The sequence below is a fragment of the Falco biarmicus genome, chromosome 5 (genome assembly GCF_023638135.1).
Source record: "Falco biarmicus isolate bFalBia1 chromosome 5, bFalBia1.pri, whole genome shotgun sequence".
NCBI lineage: Eukaryota > Metazoa > Chordata > Aves > Falconiformes > Falconidae > Falco > Falco biarmicus.
This window is the reverse complement of record NC_079292.1, coordinates 53,506,451-53,528,522: the sequence shown is the minus strand read 5'-3', so window position 1 is coordinate 53,528,522 and position 22,072 is coordinate 53,506,451. Positions and strand designations below refer to the sequence as shown.

The following is a 22,072-nucleotide window of genomic DNA, read 5'->3' as shown; positions in this document are numbered from 1 at the left end:
AAGGAGGCAGTATGGTGTGCTGTGATGCAGATTTTGAGTGCTGTATTTCATCTGGTACTGTGGTTTTCTGTTCCTGGATGCCCAGTAGTTGTTGCCATACTAGAAAGCATGTTGCTGTTACTTTATCGAACTCTTCTTTCCACCCTTTTTGGCATAATTAAAATGACTACTGTGTGGAGGGAGCGTGTGCAAGGAGTCTCTTCAGAGCTGCAGTCTTGCTAGGTGGTCTGATTTGTTACTAGTCACTGCCTAAGCTCTCTTCCGTAGACCCTCGTCTCTGTTTTATTAATGCTGTGTTCTGCTATAGTAATTCCTCTAATATTCCTCAAGCAAAATGACAGCTTCGCTTGGAGAATGGCTCGAAACAGCACTGCCACAATGAGACTTTAGTGTATTCTATTTATTGCATTCATTAATGTGTTAGTCAATGACAATTGCTGCTTTTTTTTTCCTCTTTTTTTTTCCCTGCTACATAAAAAATTCCCACCTCTTTTGCATGCATCCAGTGTCTGTCTGTTACATTGGAAGAATTTCAAGCAGACAGCATTACATTACTCACTTGGTGCAGCCCAAACTCAAATACTAATGTCAGAATGCAATGTATTTTCCCTAAGTACTTCTTAGCAGAAAATACAATATTTCAGCAGTGTGACAGTCTACTATGTTGAGGAACATGGTGTAGAAATTATAATGTATCAGGAATGTAAGTGGTTGTGGGGCATTTTTCATCTTTAAAGTTCTCAGTTATTTCAAAACTGTTTATTTTGATCGAAGTTGACTGTTGATTGTGAATGGGCAAGACAATTTTGAGCACAGAATATGCTGGCTGTTGCTCTGCATCATTTGGCAGAACACAGCTTCTGCAACTCAGGCACATGGGGATGTAGAAGCTTTCTGATGAATGAAGTCAGGCGTACCCTTATGGACTCCCCTTGCTACTCTCCAGAGAGGGTACTTTTTCCTTCTGCATCAGCAGCAATTCTCGGATATAAGAATTTCTTTCAGAGGCACAAATGCAAAAAAATTGCTGTATTGGACTGTTAATTAACTGTCCAGTATATCTCAATGATATTGAAATATCTTTAAAATAGTATCTTTCACTTACATGCGGAGTGGGACAAAAGAAAGAAGGTCAAATCTTTGAATTTTGAGGGCTGTTTCTTTACATCAGCCCTTATCCTGAAAGTAAAAATGTAAGGAGGGACTTGGGACACTTTTAACAGCTATGGTTTGAAGGCAATCTCTCCCTAACTCTGTTTTCCAAGTCTCAGCGAGGTGCTTTTTGTTATTCTCAGAGGTATTTCTGTTCATTTTATTATAACTCAGAGCAGATGTTGAATGTAGTTACCAGAGTAGCTGTGAAACATTGCTCTTCTGGTGCAAAACATTGCTCTTCTAAATAGCTGTTGCACCGTCACATGATAAGGTGTTAGGCAGGAAGGAAATTGGTTTTATGATCCAGTTGTCCCTGAAAAGCCTTCCATAGCTGGAGGGCGAGCTAACTTGCTAGCCTAGTGAGTGGAAGGTTAGTGGCTGAACGCTTGCAGAAGGGACTGACTGGAAGACAGATCTACTGTTCTGTTCCTTATATTAAAAATATGGAAGTTCCTAAAGACTTCAACATTGGGCATCTGTTTAGATGCTGTGCATTAATTTCAGAGAATCTGAAACTATAGACAAGTGAGTGTCAGGTAAGGGATGTCTATTTATACATTCAGAAATCTGATGTATGTGGAATACAATGTCCATTTGACAAGTGTTACCCTTCTTCAAACTGTCGCTGTTTTAACTTTCAGACCTAGGTCTTGTAACCTGCATATAGGTCCTGACTTCCATTGTAAAGAAATCAACCTTAATTCAAACCAAAGATTTTTAAGCAACTTATTGGAAATATATAAAAGGACCACACAGTACTTGTATTAAACATAATTGGCAAATAAAAGTTCTCATCAGTACTTAGTTTTCCATATTCTTCTGAATAGTGATGATTTCTTTTCAGCAGGATTTTGAATTGAATTCCGCTTCCCAGTCAAACTTTTTTTCCGCAATAAAAAATGCAGTCCTAGAAAGGGGTTGCTGTTTTCTGATAGGTTTGGGAAATTGATATTTCAATCCAGCATCCCGTTTGGAAGATATGCATTGATTTCTCAAGAAACATGCGGCGCACATTGATGCTGTCCTTCGACAGTACTTCCTTGTGTTTCTACACTGTAAGGGAATCTTAAGCATTCAGGAACCGTTAACTGAGCACAAAGAGCAGAAACTTTTGGGATTCCCTCTCTGAATTAATATGTGGTCCAAACACCAAAACCCTGTACACCAAAACCCTGTATTTTTTTCATGTATATAAAAACTTTCTGACCCATGGGAACGGAGTGTATGGCTGAGAGATTAGCGCACTGGGTAAATATGAAAATGATGTATCCGCTGGTAATTGAGAAGACAATAGAAGACAGAGCAGCAATTATAAATACCTATTCACAAAGTTTTAGAACTTGTGATTATTGTTTAGAATAAGTAGACTTTCATTCAGTCTTATTCACTGTTGTTCAAAAAGCAGGGGCAAATACAGACAAATTAGTACGATGAGGTTTCCTTTCTAGTTACACTGCTAATGGAAACAATAGTATCAGAGAGTCAAGCAAATCAAACTAATTTTCAGTTTTCAGATTCTCCCTCTCCCTTCAGAGTTTTTGATTGAGAGCTCTTGATTAGAAATGTTTCTCAATTCCCAGTTCATGCAAATCTTACTGGTACATCAGGTTAACAGTGATGCTGTGTTTCCTACCTCTCAGTAGCAAACCTAATTACCATGTTTTGGTGAATACCTTGCTTACCTGATCCATTATGGTATGTTTTTTAGCTCTTGCCATGCAATGTGTAAAGCAAGATACACTCCATGCTACCACTTGTTTTCTTCCTAATACAGTCAAAAAAATAAACTGTTTCTTCCACTTTCTTCAGATTCACTGTAGTCTAACAAAAATACTGTTTTTCAATCTGTTCCGAGGAAAAATGTCTTCAGTATAGGTACTATGCAGAAAGAATGTGAAGCTCCTGAAGTGTTGAATAAATTGTGTTTCTCTTCCTGCAGCTTTCAGTGGGATCATAGATGGGCTGTGTTAGATCATTTTGATACTGTGCCACCACTGTAGTTGTAGCTTGAGTGTTCTGCTTGTAGGAAGAAAAGATCAAGATCCACGATTGTGTGTGGAATGTGCATTATATAGAAGAAAGAAAGGGACAAGATGGGGAAACAACTAAGTAAGCTTTTTAGCCTGTCTTTATTAGCATTGAGGGATGCTAGTTCTTATTCTGCCCCACAGCTTAACTATGATATGTTAATGCTAGTCTTCAGCTACTTACTAACACCTAATGTAAAACCACCACAGGTTTCTCCAATTTTGTTCTTGTTCTTGCTTCTTTTAGTACTTGAATGGTCATTTAACAACTTCTGCAGTGGCAGATGAATGCTATGGAAGCTGAGAAAATTCTGAGCAAAACCAACTGTAATTTTCTAATGCAAGGGAACTGAAAATAGTTTTGACTGTACAGATCAGATATAAATACAGAGCTGAAGAAAAACCTACTGTGTTGTGCTGACACTTGAGGGTGGCATGGACTATGAATTTCAGGCCAAGTGCCCTGAGATCTGGGACATCTCCGGAATGATAAAGCCACATTTTTAAAGCAATAGTCTCATACTGCGTTCCTGCTAATATTTACAATTGCTTTCTGTAGCCCAGAGTTACAGCAGCATTTAAAATTAATTTCTATAGATTTTTTTTTCTTAGAGGGAAAAAGAGCAATTGGTCTTATTTCAAACTTAGACTTGTCATATTACTTGATAGTTTTTATTTCTCCTCTATAACAACAACTCTTGTAGTATAAAAATGCTATGTGAAATTGAGCTTTCTTAAGAAAAAAGGGAGGAATTTCTAGTTGCCTAACTGCGGGGATAATTTGGAAGGCATAGGCATTACAGGGGATATTTGTGCTGTCTCATCTGGAAGCTCCAAACAGGGTATTTCACATTGATGATTCAGCGGGGATTCCAGACCTGCAGGGACCAAAGGCATGCAGTGCCAGTCTTCATTTTAGCTGTCAGGAGTTAGATGAATGAGTATCTTCCCAAGATTCGAAAACCAAGAGATATTTGTCTCCCATTCTGCCTGCCCCGCTCCCCCCCCCAAAAAAAAAAAACAAAACCCACCCAACAAAAAAAAACCCACCAAAAAAGCAAAACAACAAACCAATTGAATGCTGTGGTTAGTAAAACTTTAATGAGAAAACATCTGGATGATGATCACAAAATCTGGCAGCAGTTTGATTCCTATTCCTTAGATTGTTCCTTTTGAGTTTATTTGACAGCACTGACAATCTAGGTATGATTTTTCAACCCTGTTTCTTTTTGAGCCTTTTTGTCATCTGAAATCGTTCTCACCAAGAAATACTGGTGAGATCTCCAAGATTATAAAAAAAGATATTGTTTACTTCATTATTTACAGTCAATTTTATTAGACACTACCTCTTCCTGACCGATACTGTCATAGAGATTTGGCATTTATTCACCTTCCAGACCTCTGAGTGTGTAGCTCCAAAACAGAAGAACAGACATTTTGATACTGCTTTACAGGGATAATTGACCAAGAATGGATTGATGTGTTTGTTGTTTTGTTTTGTTTTGCTTTTTCTTCTGGAATTTGTTCTTCCCAAGCATATTGGCATGTGAAGTAACTCCTGAATTACATCTGCTCTATGCAGTATTTCTATAATGGCTTTACTGTAGGCAGTTTCTTAGTAGTGTGGTATAACCTTATGCCCATAGCAGAATAACTTGCAGGTATAATACAGAAAATACTTATTTCTGACTGTTTTCTATGGAATGAAAAATTTCCCCTTTGAAGGATGCAAATTTCTGTAATGAATCTACATACATAACATAACACATAACAGCTCCTGAATTCTAAATCTTACATCAGTTGTTTGGGATTTTTATTTTTTTTTATTTGCTGAACTAGAAGCAAAATCCAGAACCAATAAATACTAAATGGCAGTAGGATCAACCTTAACTGACAATGTTTGTGTTCTCTTAACAGAATCTGGTTCTGCAATTACTGCTTCCTGTGTTGGTTTGGGGAATTCTACAACACCTCCACCTGGGCAGGCAGGAAAACCAGTGCCAGGATACAATGGTAAGACTGTACTAAACATCCTACTAGAAAAGGGTATTATGTTCCTGAGTAAGCGGTCTTTAATTTTCATACCTCATAGGGAAAGGAAATTATAGCCTTACTACTAACACATTTTCCTCCTCCCTGTAACGGGAAGCTCTGCTCTTTTGTGTGTTGTGGAATATGATTATAAATAATGAAATAATACAGAGTTATGTTCAAGAAAATTGGTAAACTACACCCACCTTTGTTACATGAAAGGGTGCTAAAGAAGTTTTTCCACCCTAGGTATCCTGCAGCACAGTCCCTGGCTTTTAAGTCCAATAGGGTAATTTATTTGAGTGGTACAGTGGTAGAAACCGCTCAGGTTGGGTGCTTCTGGGGAGGGTCCCTGAACAAAGAAACTCCTGGGAAATTATACCTTTACAATCTAAATTCTCCACCTCTCTTGTGACAGTTCCAACCAGTAGTAATATTAGGGTCTGGGGTCGTCTTGCTCTTCATTGGGTCTCTTCATTGTCCCTAGGCAGACAATTTCTTATTTCTTATCTAAGAAGTGGCTTCTACTGCTTCTACTGATGAGTGTAGCAGCCTTCCTTGCTTCCTTATCTTCCAGCCCCAACAGGCTCGAGGCCCACTTTCACAGAATTAGGTAAAAATTTGACATACCTGGGTGAAAGTTCACAGCTTGTGGCCTAAGGCTTTAGCAAATGCAGCTACTAACGCTAAGCAGTTAACTCCAGACAGTTTCAGTGCCGTTTTCCTTAACAAGGGCTAGCACATACTGCTACACTGGATATAGCAAAGATATGAAAAATATACTGTGCTTTAAGGCTTTATCTACAGTTGCACTGCTTTAACTGAGAGCAGCAGTAGAATTTGTATTGCAAGTCAGGAAGAAAATGTTAGTAAAAACCATCAGCAAAAGAGGAAATTATAACTAGACAAATAATAGCGGTAACTTGCACTCGGAGTGTTCTGTTATACCTGTATTTTCAATTTTCAGAGTCTAAATAGTTTTGATTTGGGAGAAGCACACTGAATAATTATGTCTCAGAGACACAGTGATTAGATTTTCTTTTGGCCCTACAGTTTTATATAAGAAGTATTCTGAAGTGCATAAGGAACATTCTTACTGCGGTCTGTGTCTTCCACAAATACATCACAGTGAGATAACAAGCAGCTTGGCCAGGATATACATCTTCTATTTGAACTCATCCAATACTTTTAAAAAGAAAATCAAAGTAGTTTTTCTACCTTTTTGTACAGGTATATGAACTCACATATTTGAGAGAGTTGTTAAGCACATTATCTTGAAGTACTTGTGGAGCATTTTTATTTCCAGCTGGGATAAACAGTAGGCTATGGACCAACTTTAAAAGGATGAGCACTTACTATCTGGAAGGTACTTGCATGCAGAAGGTGCAGCCAGACGATTAAGATTGCAAAACTATTTTCATACCTGGGAACCCTGATTTTAACACAGTTTTCAAGAATTAGTTGAAGTCAGAAAAATAGTTACTTCAGAGATCAAACCATCTTCAGGAGAAGTTCTCACATCATTGGGCAGAAAGAACCAAGCTGCTTTTTCTTCTAATACATACAAGTGGAAGTGAACATTAAAGAAAAAAAACCAAAACATTTTTAGCAGCTCTGGGTTTTAGTGTTCAGTTATGGCATGAAAACAAGCAATAGCTTAAAACCAACACTGAAACAAACCCATGAAGTTTGTCCAGAGTTGTAATAAACAGGGAAGAGTGGAAGAGTGTACTTTCATCACACATGCTATCAAATGATAGTCAGGCCTAGAACAAAGTATTAGTAAGAGTATAAAAATTTCCTCTCAATTTTTTTAGAACATTGGGGCTAGTGTAAGTAAAGAATTTCTTCACATAGACTGAAGGAAATGTCTTTAGCATGCCTTAAAAGGGAAACATAAAATAAGCACTGAAAGTCACTGAAGATTTATGAAAAAACTTTACCTCTTTCAGTCTTTGGTTTGAGGCCAGTTATGTCCTGTAATGCAGCCATTCATGAAATAGTGCATCTTGAAATTACTCTATACTGGCAGCTGTCATGCTGTCACCCACTTTGGTTTTGATGTTGGTTTATTGCTCTTACTATGTTAATTAGAAGAGATCCCTATGCCATAGAAGATAGATGCTGTATTTTTAAATTATACATGCAAGTCTTAATGGTTTGGACACTGCTGAAGTTATGTTGTATTTATGCTGCAATACAAATAGAAAGTTACAGAATCTATTTTTTTTTTGAATACAGCCAATTTTTTTCCTGTCACAGTATTGCTCAGATAAACTGATTTCTTTGCTGATTTTTAGAATGTAAAGAATAAAAGCAGCATTTAGCTATGATAACAAAGTGCAGTGGCACAAATTGCATTTAAAAGTGAATCAAGATACCATATTAATTTCTGATTCTGTTGCCTTAAATCAGACGTTATATTGTGTTTTCCTTTTGATCTACTTGAACACTTTTCAGATCATTTCATTGCATTGTTTTCAAACTGATGCAAGTCCCACATTTTGAAGAATTAAGTCAGTTCTTCGGTAATTCAGGAGTGAGCAGTGTATCTCCTTTCCCCAGATTTTTGTACATTGAATACACTGCTTGCAGGGAGGAGGATAAATGCTGGAATTGCTACCCTGATAAAACAGTTACAATAAACTGATTAGATTTACTTTAGTATCATAAAAATAGGAAAAAATAGGAGAGAAAGCATTGAAAGCTACATGTGAGTAGGTCTTTTTCGTTGTGTGTTCTGAGCCACAGTTCTCCAAATCTAATGGTGCTATGTTCTTCGCTATCTAAAAATATATTAAAAAAAAAAGTGTTTACAGTTTATAAATGGAGTTTATATATGCTTTCTTGTTGTTTTTCATAAGTGTCTTCTGTATGTCCGTTCATCGTTTCAGTTTCCTATCCCAGTTGTTCTGTCACTGGTATATTGCCATTCCGAAGTGTGACTTCAGTTGATAGCCATGAAGAGAAACGCTGTCCTTCACCTAAAAATACACTTCTTAACAGGAGTTCTCTTCCTATATTACTTTTTTACAGTGATGATTCTGGATGAAAATAAGGAACCAGTGAAGGAGAAGACTTTGGGAAATATTGTGGTAAAGTAAGCAAACTAAGTATCTTACAGTTAAGAGAAACTCCCTACATGCATTGGTTGTCTTTTAACGGAAGACTTTTCTGATTTTTTTATATATATATGTTTAAAACAGTAATTGAAGTAGTGAGGGTTGAAAACAACGACTGTCTCTGATATTGATACCAAACTGCCGTAACTTTTAATGTCCATTAATGCTGGAAAGTTGCAGATGAAATTGTGTGCGTGTATGAGTGTGGATTGCTGGTTTTTTGCTTAGGCTACAGCAAAGTTTACCATTTTCTTAATTACCAGCTCGTTGAACAGGATGAAGCCTTCCTGTTGTGATGTGTGAGCAAGATACTGAATCATTCTCTTCACTGTTTTGTCTTTCAGTTTCGTGAAATAGTAGAGCAGTGCAGATTGACATGCGTTGTCTGTGATGCTGCCTATTTCACTACCTTGTAATCCCAACTGATGCACATTTTTAGAGGGAGAATGTATATTTTCTGTTTTCTGTAAAAACAGCAAGATGTCTCTGCGTGTGCTTAGCATGAAATGGTGTTCTGTTATGGTAGTACTTTGAAAAAATACATACAGTAAAAGACTCCAGAAAAAAAAAAAAAAAAAAGGGAAGAAAGAACCCCTGCTGTACGCATCATGTAGGTGATTTTTATTACCATTTACCAGACTCCTGTCAGATGAATTCCCTAAGCTTTTAATATTCTTTTTGAAAGTACATCTTTCTTAGCACCTTTTGTCTAGATAAAGGGGCCTCTGTTTGGATAGCACTGTGAGCATCACTTATGTTTATCTTGCCTTTTGCAGTCTCGCTGTTGCCAGAACCTTTCCTTGCTTCTGTAAAGCTTGATAGACTGCAGCTCCCCACAGCCCCTGCCAGCTCTGTGTTCTGGGTGTTTCATGGGCTTTTAGGCAAATGGCATTTTCCTTGGACAGATACCTACTTTGTGATTAATACTTTAGCTGTAGCTGCCTCAGTTTTCAGTCACAGAAAATACTTCAGTTCTGAACCCTTCCTAACTGCCAGCAAATACAAGTCACAGATGCTTTCATTCACTTCTTTTGTGGGAAAATTTAGGGGAGTTGCGGTAACTCAGCCTTCGCTGCTTGCTTAAATGAATGGAAGGAAATATGAAGATTAGCATTAACCTTCAGTGAACTGAAATACTGTCAAAAGCCAAAGTGTTGGGACAGATGTCCCAATTGTGATGAGCTGTTGGAGAGGGAAGTTAGCTGAGGATTGGGGCAGTGGCCACGTGAGCTGAGGGTGAGCCACGTAAGAGCTGCAGACACTGGAGCATGCTGTGGGTGTGTGGCATGGGAGATGCGGGCAGCTGGGCTGCAATGGCACTTGCTTGGGAGTTGGAGTTGCCAAGGGGTGGAGGTTTTTTGCTCAGCTCTACTACTGATCTAATGTAACCAGGCCACTGTGGAGAGACTAAGGTAGTGAGCATGACATGAAGTTACTGTACTGTGTGACACAGATGTGTGTTTTCAGGGTGAAGTCTGTACCCTGCCTGTTTTTCAGCGTCTTAGGCTACATCACCGGGACACACAGGCATGTGTTTAAGTGCACACACAATCTCCCCGGAATCAGCAGGCTCATATTTAGATGTAGTTTTCATGTTACACGTTACACATGTGACATTATTCATACCCGGCAATGGAAATGCACAATTAAAACTGCAGTATCAGTCACTTGGGTCACAGTGGAGGGCTATCTTTCAAAACTCTCACCTCTGTAGTATCTGATGCCATACTAAAATGTAGTCATGTAATCAATGGAGAGAGAGAAAGGTATTTTGTATGAAAATCAATATTAGCTGTCTTAAGCATTCAGCTAGGATGGATTAAATTGCCTTCCAGACGGGCTCGTGTCTCTGCAGTGACTGCAGGGGTGACAGGGCTGGCCTAGGGTGGGTACTTAGCCTTATCTGCCAAAGGAGAAGTGAAATGAACTCCACCTTCACCAATTCTGCCAAACAGACTGAATTATATCTACTAACAAGTAATGTTGGTAGACATGTGCATACATTCCTGAGCCATTTCTGTCTTTATCTTTAAATGGCACTCAGGAGTATATATTGCTATATTAGAAGATCTTCTTTGGGGTTATTGTCCAACTCTTAAGGCCAGAATTTATCTTCCCTAATGTGGCTCCGCGTTTAGGCATTTATCTTAAGGGATTATAAATGTGTTTATACATTGATTTTGATCTTGTTGTTGATGATGATTTTTTTTTTTATCTTGCCCAGCATGACTTTTGCTGCAGTCAAATAAATAGATGGGCGAAAAGAGGGGCGTTTTGTTTTGTTTTGTTTTGTTTCTTTGCATTGTATCACTCAAGAAGGAGTAATGGCACAGGGACAATATTGATTTATCATGTTCATGTTTATTGTAATATCCATTCTAAAATGACTGGGGGTGGGGGGGTAGGGGGGAAAGAAATTACGTTGTAGCATTTAACATTGTCAATATGAAACCAGTTCTGAGGTAGCTTAACTATCACCCCTCTTAAACATCCAGCCTTTTTGCTGACTTAACCTCTTAGGTTAGTCCTAACAATAGGATCTCTTAAAATTCATTCCTCACTTAACAAAAAAACAACAACAAACCCAGACCAAGTAAACAAGACAAGGGTATTGATGAGCTTTAGGAGGCCAGTTGTGGGTTTTTTAGCAGTTCTAATGTTTGAAACTTTGGACTGTTAACAGAAGTTGGTTCACAGTGTCTAAACATTTTGTTCCAGGTTTCATTCTGGTAAGTGACAAGTTGCTGCAGTGTTTAGTTGCTTTTTTTGGTCATAAAAACTTGTGGCCATTAGGTCAAGGCATCATTCAGCAAGTTTCTGCATGGTCAGACCCCTGAAATATAGCGGGGATGATCCTTGTTACTAGCAGTGTGTGTTTGTCACCCCAGGGACACGTCCTCATGCAGCCAGAAGAAAATGGAAGTCAGGATAGTTTTTACTTTTACTCAGCCATACACTCAGCAGCAAAATATGGTGTACCATTTCAGAAAAAAACACAGGTGTTTGCTTTATCTGCAGCATATGTGAGTTGAGAAATATTATTTGGTATTTATTGGAGAGGAGAATGGCCACACACTGCTCACAATAGCAGCTGTGCACAAGTGGTGTGCTGCTGCTTTTGATTATTTTTATCCCAGTCTAACTCCCAGTAGACTGTTGGGGGCTGCTTGAGACCTGCAGTGTTCATAAATATAGTATTTAAAATATCTATTCTTAAAACAGATTTTTAAACTTTAATTTTATCCTGCAGGAGTGAAGTAGTGTACAACAGTAATTTTTATATCTAATTACTCCATCTTCCTGCTCTAAGTATGTTATTTTCTTCACTCATCTGCCAACTGATACCTCTTGGTTTTGTTGTTTTTTTTTTTTTTCTATATATAACCATCATCTATGCCCTTTGGAAAGATTTTTGCTGACAGGAATTCTTATATGGGTTAATTTACCCGGGCAATGCAATAACAGGTTTGACTTCACAAGTCTTTCAAGATAAAGTAATGAAAAGTAGTGTCACACTGTTTGTGACGAAAGGACAAGGGAAAATGAATATGACTGCAGCTCATGAGGGTGGGCTTATACAAATTCTTTCTAAATTTCCTTTTTTTTTTTTTTTTTAGCTAGAATCTTTGGGCATGAAAGATTCTGACAATTTATTCTGAAGTGAAAATAATAGCAGTGATGACCTCCATTTCCATTAGCAAGACCAGTCTGATTTAGTGATATATTTCTGCTTGCACTGTTCTGACTTGCCTGTAATTAATACAAACTTGAAAATGTGTGTATGTCTGTATGTGTAATCGTGATTACCTGTGAGAATTTTCTAAGTTGTCTGTTCTCATAAGGAACATCAATAAAGAGAAATCCCATTTAAATTCCAGTGCAGTGGGAAACTCAGTTTTGCTCTTGTACATTGTAAGGATCGCAAACCCATTATGTTTATTTTATGAAGCAGTTGTCAGCACTGTCTCATTAGCTAGCATTATTCTTTATATTCACCTACAACAGCAAGAGAACTACATTTGCCTTACGCTCATTCTATCCAGAGAGTAATGCCTGCCAGTGAATTTCCTGCTAGATCCTAGTTACACTTGTGCTAGTGTTTGTATAGTTAATTTTGTACCATAATAATGGAGGTTTATGGGATAAGTATTTACAAATTTATTTTACCAATCTCCTCTGCACAGAATCACATAAATATTCTTGGGAATGTGGTGGTTTTCTTTGACACCTCTAGGTCAAACCTGGGTATCTATTTTAACCAAAAGTTATGGGATTGAGGCAGGATTTAGTAGATGGCATCTTTTAGCCTATGTTGTGTGGGAAGTCAGATTACATATAATGAAGAATCTGTGCAAAAGCTTTCTCTCCCTGCCAGCCTTCCACATATTTATCAACTTTGTCTTTTCCCTTTACAAGTGGAACAGTGAGTAGGACTTCCAATGTGAGAGCAATTCAGCTATAGATGAGTTTTCTACCAAATCTCAGGCGGAGTACCTGTGAGTAGACATTTGAAATTTCTTTTAACCTTTTCCAAGCACTTCACTAGTTTTTAATGGATTTCTGTCTTCCCCACTAAACTATATTTTTTTCCCTGTAAAATCCACACTGAGACCAACTACTTTTGTGAGCCCTTTCAGCTAACTAAAGTAGCATTTCACGCAGACTGATGAATGTTAGAGATCCTCTTCTCTTACCTCCTCTCCACCCTCTTTCCTGTGCTGTTGTCCCTGTTGTCTGAAAAAGCTTCCAGGTTCCAGATGGCTTTCAAACTTGCAATCAAATTTTTTTTTTAAGAATAATGTTTATACACAGCACTACATAAATGCTAAGTAATAATATAGCTGCCAATCAAAATGATTTAGCTCTGTTCCAAGCCCAAACTCATTTAACAATGGCTTATACTTGCTTTGACTGGCTGTAATGAACAGCCTGTGAGTACCATTGTCTACCATAAAATAAAAGGATGTCTTTTCTGAAACTCAGCAAGGTACCATCTCTAATAGTTTTTGACTTTCATTTGTACTTTCAGAAATTTGTTCTTCTGTGTAAATTATCTTTTGAGTGCTGTGTCTATAATTACTTTGTTCTGTCAGCAAGGAATTTTGATGAGTGGCATCCTGAAAGGATGTGACACATGGAGTTAGATTTTCTTGGGCTAAGCTAAAGATGGGCTGTTCTGTGATTTTCTATGTGATTTCATAAAATGGTCAGCCACCATTTTATGAAAAATAAATGAACTGTGAAAGAGTTCTTAAAAACCAGATAATGATTGTAATTTAAAATTCCCTAGCAGTAAACAGTTACTGTGGAAGTACTTCAGAGTTTTTGTGTAATGGTGCCAAGCTCACCTAATCTTAGTTTCTCCAATTTATAATGAAATTACATTCTTATCTTTATAAAATGTAACTAGAGTGGGTCTTTGTAAAATGAACCCATATAATTTACATAATTAATTACACAGTTTACCTGGTTTTCCTGATGCTGTTCTAAATGTATTCAACCTTGAAATGCAAAATGGGCCTGGAACTGTATTCCTGTAGTTTTACAATCGTCATCTTAATTTCACTGGAGTAAACGGAGAATAGCATTATTTGTACTGCTGTTGCTGTGCTGGTGAAAAGTTGGCATGACTGAGATCAAAATTCAGACCTATACATCTTTTTTGAAGTTTGAAATTCAAAGCTAAACTTTCTCACATTCACATGTTTTGATTCAGCTCAGTGTAAGTTTTTGTCTCGAACCTCAACTTGGGTTTGAAACGGTGCCTGGTTTTTGCTAGTTAAACGGGATGAGTTGGCTGTAGTTAGCCTGCTCCAATATAGCTGGTACCACATTCATATTTTAGAAAAAGCTGGCAAGCTTGTCTTGAATTTGTGTTTCTTGAGGCTCTTGACTGTCCTCTCCAGAAGGAAGAAACAATGATGAGACAGAAGAAGCTACTAAAGTTATGACCACATGTAAAATCTAGGCAAGAATAGTGTAAGGGAGGGCTTGTCTTTGAATCGATAGCAGGTGCAGAGGGTCAGCACTGGTTGGTTTGTGGCTTGGCATGCAGGATGAGAGAGGGAAAAGTTAACGGGTAGCTAGAGAAATACAGTAAATATGTCCCAAAGGGAAACCAAGCAAAGCAACTTCTTTGTATATTGTGAAAATGATGACAAAGGAACCTACCTCCTCCTGTCTTGGTCTTCTGTGGTCCTGTTGCTTGTGAAACGGAAGCAGGAGCATCTCTGGGGCGATCATGCTTACTTTCTTGTACCTGGCACTTTTTGGTCAATATATCCTCTGAATAAAAAGAACCCCAAAAGACCTTGACAACTCAGTGTTTGGACAAAGAGGCAACAGTTTTTAAATATAGAACCTTTGTAGGTGTGTGTTATAGAACTTTTGTAGGTGTGTGTTATGTTTCCTAGGGAGAACAGACCCAAACCAAACATCTCAAAATGTTCCATTTTTATGGAGGGGCTGAGAAAAGGAAGAAATGTTTTCTTCCAGATTGCTGTTGTTTTCTGACTGTCTCATTTTTACTCTTGTGGCTCCTTGCACATAATTATAATCCAGTTCAGCTCCCATTGGAATTCATGGCAGCATTCCTACTGACAGCAGCAGCGTGGAGGTATTCTTGGCTCTGGGTATTTTCATTCTGATGTCCTGGCAAAATTGCAATACATGTAATTATGTTCTGGCAAGCTGAATTCTACCTTTATTAATTTTATTAATTATTTGTCTTTGCACAGCACCTAGAAATTCTATTCAGTCACAATGCTAAGAACTTCACTGTTGTTGAAGAACTGTATGTGCCAATTGCTTTGGAATTATTTTTCCTGAAAGATGGATACATGGAAGACAGCATTCAGTTTTTGCTTAGTGGGTGGAATGCAGTCCTAACTGCAAGTAATTTTTTACAGAGAGTCATGGAAGTGCATTTTCAGATTGTGTTGGTATTGTGCTATGATTTGCACCGTAGCTGTATCTGTGGCAGCCAGTAGTTTAGCAGTCTGGTTTTCATAGACTCTTGAAATATGCACTGTGGATGTACTTACCAATGCAATTTTCCTTTAAAGAAACAAAAGACAAAAGCTACCCTCCCTAAAAAAAACAAAACAAAACAAAACGAACCAAACACAAACAAAACCAAATGGTGGGAGCAGAGATTTTTGGTGATATGTTACATACTTCTGTGTTAGGATTTCTAAACCATTACAGTTGCAGAAAGGAAAATGCTTTTCTGATTTCAGCAATAAAATTGGTTTTTCTATTTAATTACTAACTGCAAAGTACTGTGGATAGAGGACTTCATCAATACGAATTGTCCCTTCTCTCCCATCACAAGGATGTTTCAGACTGGTAAATATATTTAAAGTGCAAAATTTGCAGTGACGTAAGCTTTTGTAAGTTGTTGTGTTATTAGCAACCAGGCAACAACCATAGTAACTACCATTGTCTAGTAGTTTTTCTTGAATCTAAACAAGAGATTTTTCTTTTAAACTTATACATGCACAAATACTAGGATCAATATATTGTTTTTCTAATTTTTTTTCCCAAGAGAATTTCTCTGCAGGTCATGTTTATGTACCGCAGAGATTCTTACTAAGCTTGCAAGGTTTCAAAAAGGCCAGTGAATTCTCTCCAGATGGGCAGAAGCTAAGCTGCCCTGCTGAAGCCAGGGTGACTACCTGGGAAGTGTTTTGGCATTTCTGGCCTTACCTTAACCATACTTTTAGGGAATGTGATTTATGGCTGTGTTGAGTCAGAATCCTCAGAGAAAGTAGTAGTATTTGTAGTGGTGTATTCTGTTATGCTAATCAAGCTGAATTAAGCTGAAAAAACCTGGGATTCTAAAAAAAACATGGATTTGAATCTGTACTAGATTACATGGCCTTTTAACATGACTTGTACTATTTATACCATATTTAGATTAAAAAAAAAAGTTTGTGTATGTATTTATATATATATATAACTCTTTGTAAATGTAGTGTTGGGAATGTACATGTCACTGAGCTGGTAGCACCTGTTCTTGTGATGGGAATGTACATGTCACTGAGCTGGTAGCACCTGTTCTTGTGATGGGAATGTACATGTCACTGAGCTGGTAGCACCTGTTCTTGTGACTTGAACATCATAGGAGACTTACAATGATACCAGTGTGGCAATGCTATGGAGGGCTGTTTCACTGCTAGAGGTGTTGCCTTCTGGTGTCACAGAGACACTATCAGAGTAGAAAATAAAATACCCCTGGCTAAAGATTTGCTGGTTAGGAATGCAGGCATATGCTACTAAAATGTGTATGAGGCATTTCTGGTTTTGTCTATATAAAAGATCATGCAAGCAAGCATATTCTCTCTCTGTTACTAGGGTTAATCTTCATAAAACTTGTGTTGATATGCCCAAATATACATCTCTTAGGAAGTTCAAGTAAGCTGTGTTTAACCCTGTCAGGGCTTTGAATGGAGAAACAACCACTTCTTTGTTAGCTAAGACTTCTGTAGCTTCTCCTCTTTCAGCAGGTTTGTATGGGAAGTGTCCCATATTTTGTCATGCCTGTATTGTGGACTGAAGAATGAGTGTATGGTACACATTGAAAACTCAACCAATAAGGCAATACAGAATTTTGCAGCTTCACCTAAAAAAATAAAAATAAGTTATTGTAGAAAGTTATAAAAGTGATAGACTTTCAAACAACTCCTCCAATAATTCCAGTAATGTTATACACAATCTAAATAAAAAAGTATTTTTATTCAGATTCTCATGACTGAAGTAATTTGACTTATATTTTTTTACAGAAACTGAAGTTCTGTGTGTCTGATAATTCAATTCATACGTCTATGCATGTGTGAATGTGTACATGTGTTAGTGAGATGCTGTTGTGGTTTGACCCCGGCTGGCAAGTACCACAGAGCTGCTTGCTCACTCCCCACAGCCCCCACTAGTGGGATGGGGAGGAGAATCGGGTAAAACTCGTGGGTTGAGATAAGAACTTTTTTAATAATTAAAATACAATAATAACGTTTGTAATGAAAAGGAGAGAGAGGGAGAGAGGAATGAAACCCAAAATAAAAGAAACAATTGATGCACAATCGTTTCATGTGGAGCCGCTCACCACCCACCGACCGATGCCCAGCCAGTCTGTGAGCAGTGATGGGCAGGCCCCAGCCAGCTCCCCCTGTTTGTATACCAAGCTTGATGTTCTATGCTATGGAATATCCCTCTGGCTAGATTGGGTAAGCTGTCCTGGCTCTGCTCCCTCCTGGCTCCATGTGCCCCTGCTCACTGGCAGAGCATGGGGACCTTGCAAATGCCTTGATTTAGAGTAAGAACTATTTAGCAACAGCTAAAACATCAGGGTGCTGTTGTCATTCTAAATCCAAAACACAGCACTGTACCAGCTAGTAAAAAGGAAATTAACTCTACCCCAGCTGAAACAAGGACAGATACCTATAATATTGAAGTTGTCTGTATCATAGCATACATGCACACATTTCTGACAGATACTTAATCCTTGGAAATGTTGAAAGATGAATGCAGATAACATATTTATAGTATGCTATATAGTGTTTACTAGACCAAACATTATTTTACTGAATGCCAGAGGTGCTTATGTTGCATAAAAGGTATGGTCTGGAATCAGTTCAATGCTATATGCATGTGATCACAACAAATATATGGTATTTTTGGTCTGTTATCAGCATATTATTAAGCTGAACTCTTTTCTGACTGTATAGCCAACAATTATTTATCTGAAATAAAGTATGAATGGAGAGCGTGAATTATATCTAAGTTTCTTACTGCTTGCCTCTGCTCTTTTTAATTTAAGGTTGCCTTTGCCTCCTGGAGCATTCTCAGGTCTTTGGGAAAATCAGGAAGCTTTCCAGAAGTTGTATTTCCAGAAATTTCCAGTAAGAATTATGAAATTGATTATATAAACTTTTCATAATCCTGCAGAACTGAATGATAGTAGATCTAAACTGCATAACATACAAAATTATCATGCATTATTTTCATGAGAGACCTTTGATATATGTGTTATACAATTAAGAATGTTTCAAGGTAAAAATTTCTTCATTCGTACTTTAAGCTTTTGGGCATGCTGGGTTTTTTTATTTTTTCAGATCTGAAACAGAAGGCGGCAAACCTCAAGCTTCTGAACCTAAAAGTTGTTTTATGTCATTTGATCTAATAAAAGATGTAAGCCTCGCAACCTTAAACTATCACAGCTTCAAATAACACTACTTTTGTTGATGTGCAGTCATTCTAACATACTATCAGTCCAAAATATCCACTTGCCCACCTTGCATCTAATGCTCCTAACTGCATTAGTTTCCTTGTCAGATGAACTATCCAAGGACTGGCTTCCTCCTTTCCTTTTAGAAATAGACAGATTGGTCCTATGTCAATGTCCAAAATAGAAGGTTTAATTCAATAAAAGTAAATAAGTGACTTGATAAGGCAGATATTTTTTTTTGTGTGCACTTGCATCATAATGATGATGATGTATGTTGGGATCCAGCAAAAAAACCCCCAACCTTTAGGAACAATTGGACAACTGTTGTTATATTGTAGCAATTCCGTTCTCCTTAGGTAGATTCAGACAACATCCTTCTCCAGGCTGTCAGGGATCAAAGAAAGCAGAGTTGGAAAAAACTGAGGTTTATGTATTGTCTTATGTTCTGTTTTAACAAAGACTACAAAACCTTTCTGGAAAGGGAGCTGCACTGAATGACACTTATGACATAAGAATGGCGAAAAATATTACAGAACTAAAACTTCCAGGCACCAAAAGCGTGTTTCATTTGAAACAATCAGTTTTGTTTGTTGGTTTCATGGGAAATGAATGGATGTTCCTAGTACTGTTTCTAAATTTATATTTGGTTTTGTTGTGTTTAGGGATATTATGATACTATGGATGCAGGTTATATGGATGAAGATGGCTATTTATACGTCCTGTCTCGAGCGGATGATGTGATCAATGTTGCCGGACACAGAATTTCTGCAGGTGCAATTGAAGAGGTTAGCATTGCCTGAGTGAATTTACAAGAGTGAATGAAGAAAGCTAAGACTGAAAATCTCACAAAATTTCTCATTTTCTTTCTACTTTTTTTTGTTTGCATTTCCATTGGTGCTTTTAAGCAAAACAATTGTTTCAAGTCCTTCCTATTAAGGTGCTTTCCATAATAAATCTAGTCAATAATAAGGAGTTTGTTCCATGGGATTGATAAGACAGGAGTGATTTGACATTTGAAGGTGGAGTTAAGGGGCAATATGGTAGCATGGAAAGCATTCCTGTAAACTCTGATAACGTATTTATTTGGGAATACATTAAGATAATTTAGGGTCAGTGTGCCAAGCAGTTTCACCAGCTACTGTAGTTACTTAGGTGCAGAAGCTTTTATTCGTAAAATACAGGTTTTAGTTGTGGTTTTTTTAATTGCTTGTTGTTGGCTGAATTTACATAGACTGACACTCAGTGCTTTTTTGATTTAAAGAACGAAGTCAAAATTTCTTAGTGACTAAGTATCCTTTATTGGCAGCGCTGGATGCCCGGGGGATCCTTCCGCCTAATGTGCATCCAGCGCTGCCAATAAAGGATACTTAGTCACTAAGAAATTTTGACTTTGTTCTTTAAATCAATCTGGCGACCCAGGTGGGACACCTCTCTGCCGGGCTGTAGGACCCGCTGGGGATAGGACTCCCCAGGGTACCCCCAGGATTTCCCAGAGGGACTCCTTGACTCAACGGATCACTGCGGCGGCAGACAAGGACCCCATTGCTGTAAGTGACGGTATTCTTTATTTTGGTTTGTTTGTTTGGTAGACCGGTCATTTGGAACTGCCCGTAAGTCAAAAGTTAAACTTCTGCAGGGTGGTGTATACTTTTGTGGCTAGCACCTTAAGTATACGTTTGGTTTTGTTTGATTTTGTTGGCATTCAGTTGCCATTTGGAGCCTGGCAAGTTTGCTTATAGGGCTCGTTTGGTACAGTCTCGCTTATTCCGGTTTTCTGACTTACGGTATGTGGAATTTGACTCTGTTTATAGCCAAAATCACAACAACTATATTCTTGGTAATAATAGTGGGTTCTTGGTGTTGCTGTAGAGAGATACCTGCATGCTGCATTTTGTAAGTGTTAAGTGTACTCTGTTAGTGTGAAGTGGGAAAATGGGAGGAAAACAAAGTGGTGGAGTTTTAAAGAAAAGCCCTTTTTGAGTCATTGAAAGGATATTGGAGGATCCGCTGGTGGAAATGTGAATAGGAAAACATTGATAAAATATTGTAATCAATGGTGGCCGCTTTATAAGCTGGAATGTGGAGAAAAGTGGCCTTTTAATTAATAATTATAAGGTTATTAATATTTGTTATAATCATTTATGCTGGAAATGTGAGAACATTTCTGTATTAAGTATATTATAAATGTTGGTATGTGGTTATTGTCTTGAACATCTGAGGGGTGAATGTGAACCTCTATATGTTTTAAAGTGTATATGGTGTAAAGAATTATTGTATGTATGGTGGGGACAAGAAATTGAATGCCCTAACTGTAAGGTTTGGATGCCTTGGGATAAGAGAGAAAGCTGTAAGTGAAATTAGAGTGGCCTGCTGTAAGTGAAATTAGAGTCGTCTGTGGCTGGGATAGGGATTGAGATAACGAAGTGGTGGAATAGTAAGAAAGAGTCTGTTGGGATGTGTTTTAAGTCACTGGAAGGAAATGGGGGGGGCTGCCTGGGAGAAGTGTGAATAAGAGAACTTTGGTTAAGTGCTGTAATCAGTGGTGGCCCCTGTATAAGTTGAGGGATGGAGAGACATGGCCCTTAAACGGGACACTGAATTATAATGTTTCATTACAGTAAATGTTATTCTTGAGGTGAGAGGAAAATGGGATGAAGTAATGTGTGCTGATATGTTTCTGTGACAGGAGGAGTGTGGGATTAACACCACCTGATCTTTGATTATGGCTCTAGAAAAGGACAGGAAAAAAAACCTAAAAAACAACTGAGACCTAAACTAGAAAGATGTTCTGGTTGAAATATTTGTGTACCAAAAAAAAAAAAAAGAAAAAAGAAAAAAAGAAGAGAGCTCAGGTTGTGGTTCCTTCTGTGGAGCAACCAGAATGAAACAGGTTGTAAGATAAAAACTTGTACTAATGTATGTAAGATCTGAAGCGGGAGGGGGGTGGGGTGGGGGGTTGGAGAATCAAAGACTGTGTGAAAGTGTTAAAGTATTGGAGTGAGTTTGTACAACCCCCCCGTACCCCCTCGAAGGTGCGGCTGGGCTGTGGGGGTTATTGGCATAAAAACTAAAATAAAATACACTCTGTAGTAGTTCTACTGATGTAAATCTGTGTGTTTTACCATGACAGTGACTTGTTATGGGGTGCACAGATGAAACTCTGCATTGACAACAAAGTACAAGGAATAAGGTTGGTCAAGTGCCTCCTGCCACAATCAAGGGCAAGACTGGGTTGGCCTCTGTATTTGCCACCAAGAAGAATCTTGAGCTCTGCTGTTGGCTGCAACCCAGTAGGCGTTGAGCGGTGGGAACATATGCCATGCCAGACCTTGATGTGAGGAGTGGCCCCCTCCGTTATAAGAGGGTCATCCAGGAAGGAAGAACATAAGATGACCCACTGAGGCACTGATCTGGAAATTGGAAACCGCCTGGCCAACCATGAGGCCAGACAAGTAGCAGAGGATGTAGGAAAGGAGGAATTATCCTTAATACCAGATGGTAAAATCCAAACTATA

The 22,072-nt window shown here is 38.1% G+C and overlaps 1 protein-coding gene across 5 annotated transcripts in view; it reads left to right on the top strand.

The window, feature by feature from the left end:
- ACSS3 (acyl-CoA synthetase short chain family member 3) overlaps positions 1 to 22,072 on the top strand; it is a 99,034-nt gene that overhangs the window by 68,000 nt on the left and 8,962 nt on the right. For all 5 annotated transcript variants that reach the window (XM_056340879.1, XM_056340880.1, XM_056340882.1 and 2 more), the window contains 4 exons: positions 5,100 to 5,195; positions 8,250 to 8,313; positions 18,150 to 18,231; positions 19,220 to 19,342. In XM_056340879.1, coding sequence (XP_056196854.1) covers positions 5,100 to 5,195; positions 8,250 to 8,313; positions 18,150 to 18,231; positions 19,220 to 19,342 — 365 coding nt within the window. The remainder of the gene's footprint in view (positions 1 to 5,099; positions 5,196 to 8,249; positions 8,314 to 18,149; positions 18,232 to 19,219; positions 19,343 to 22,072) is intronic.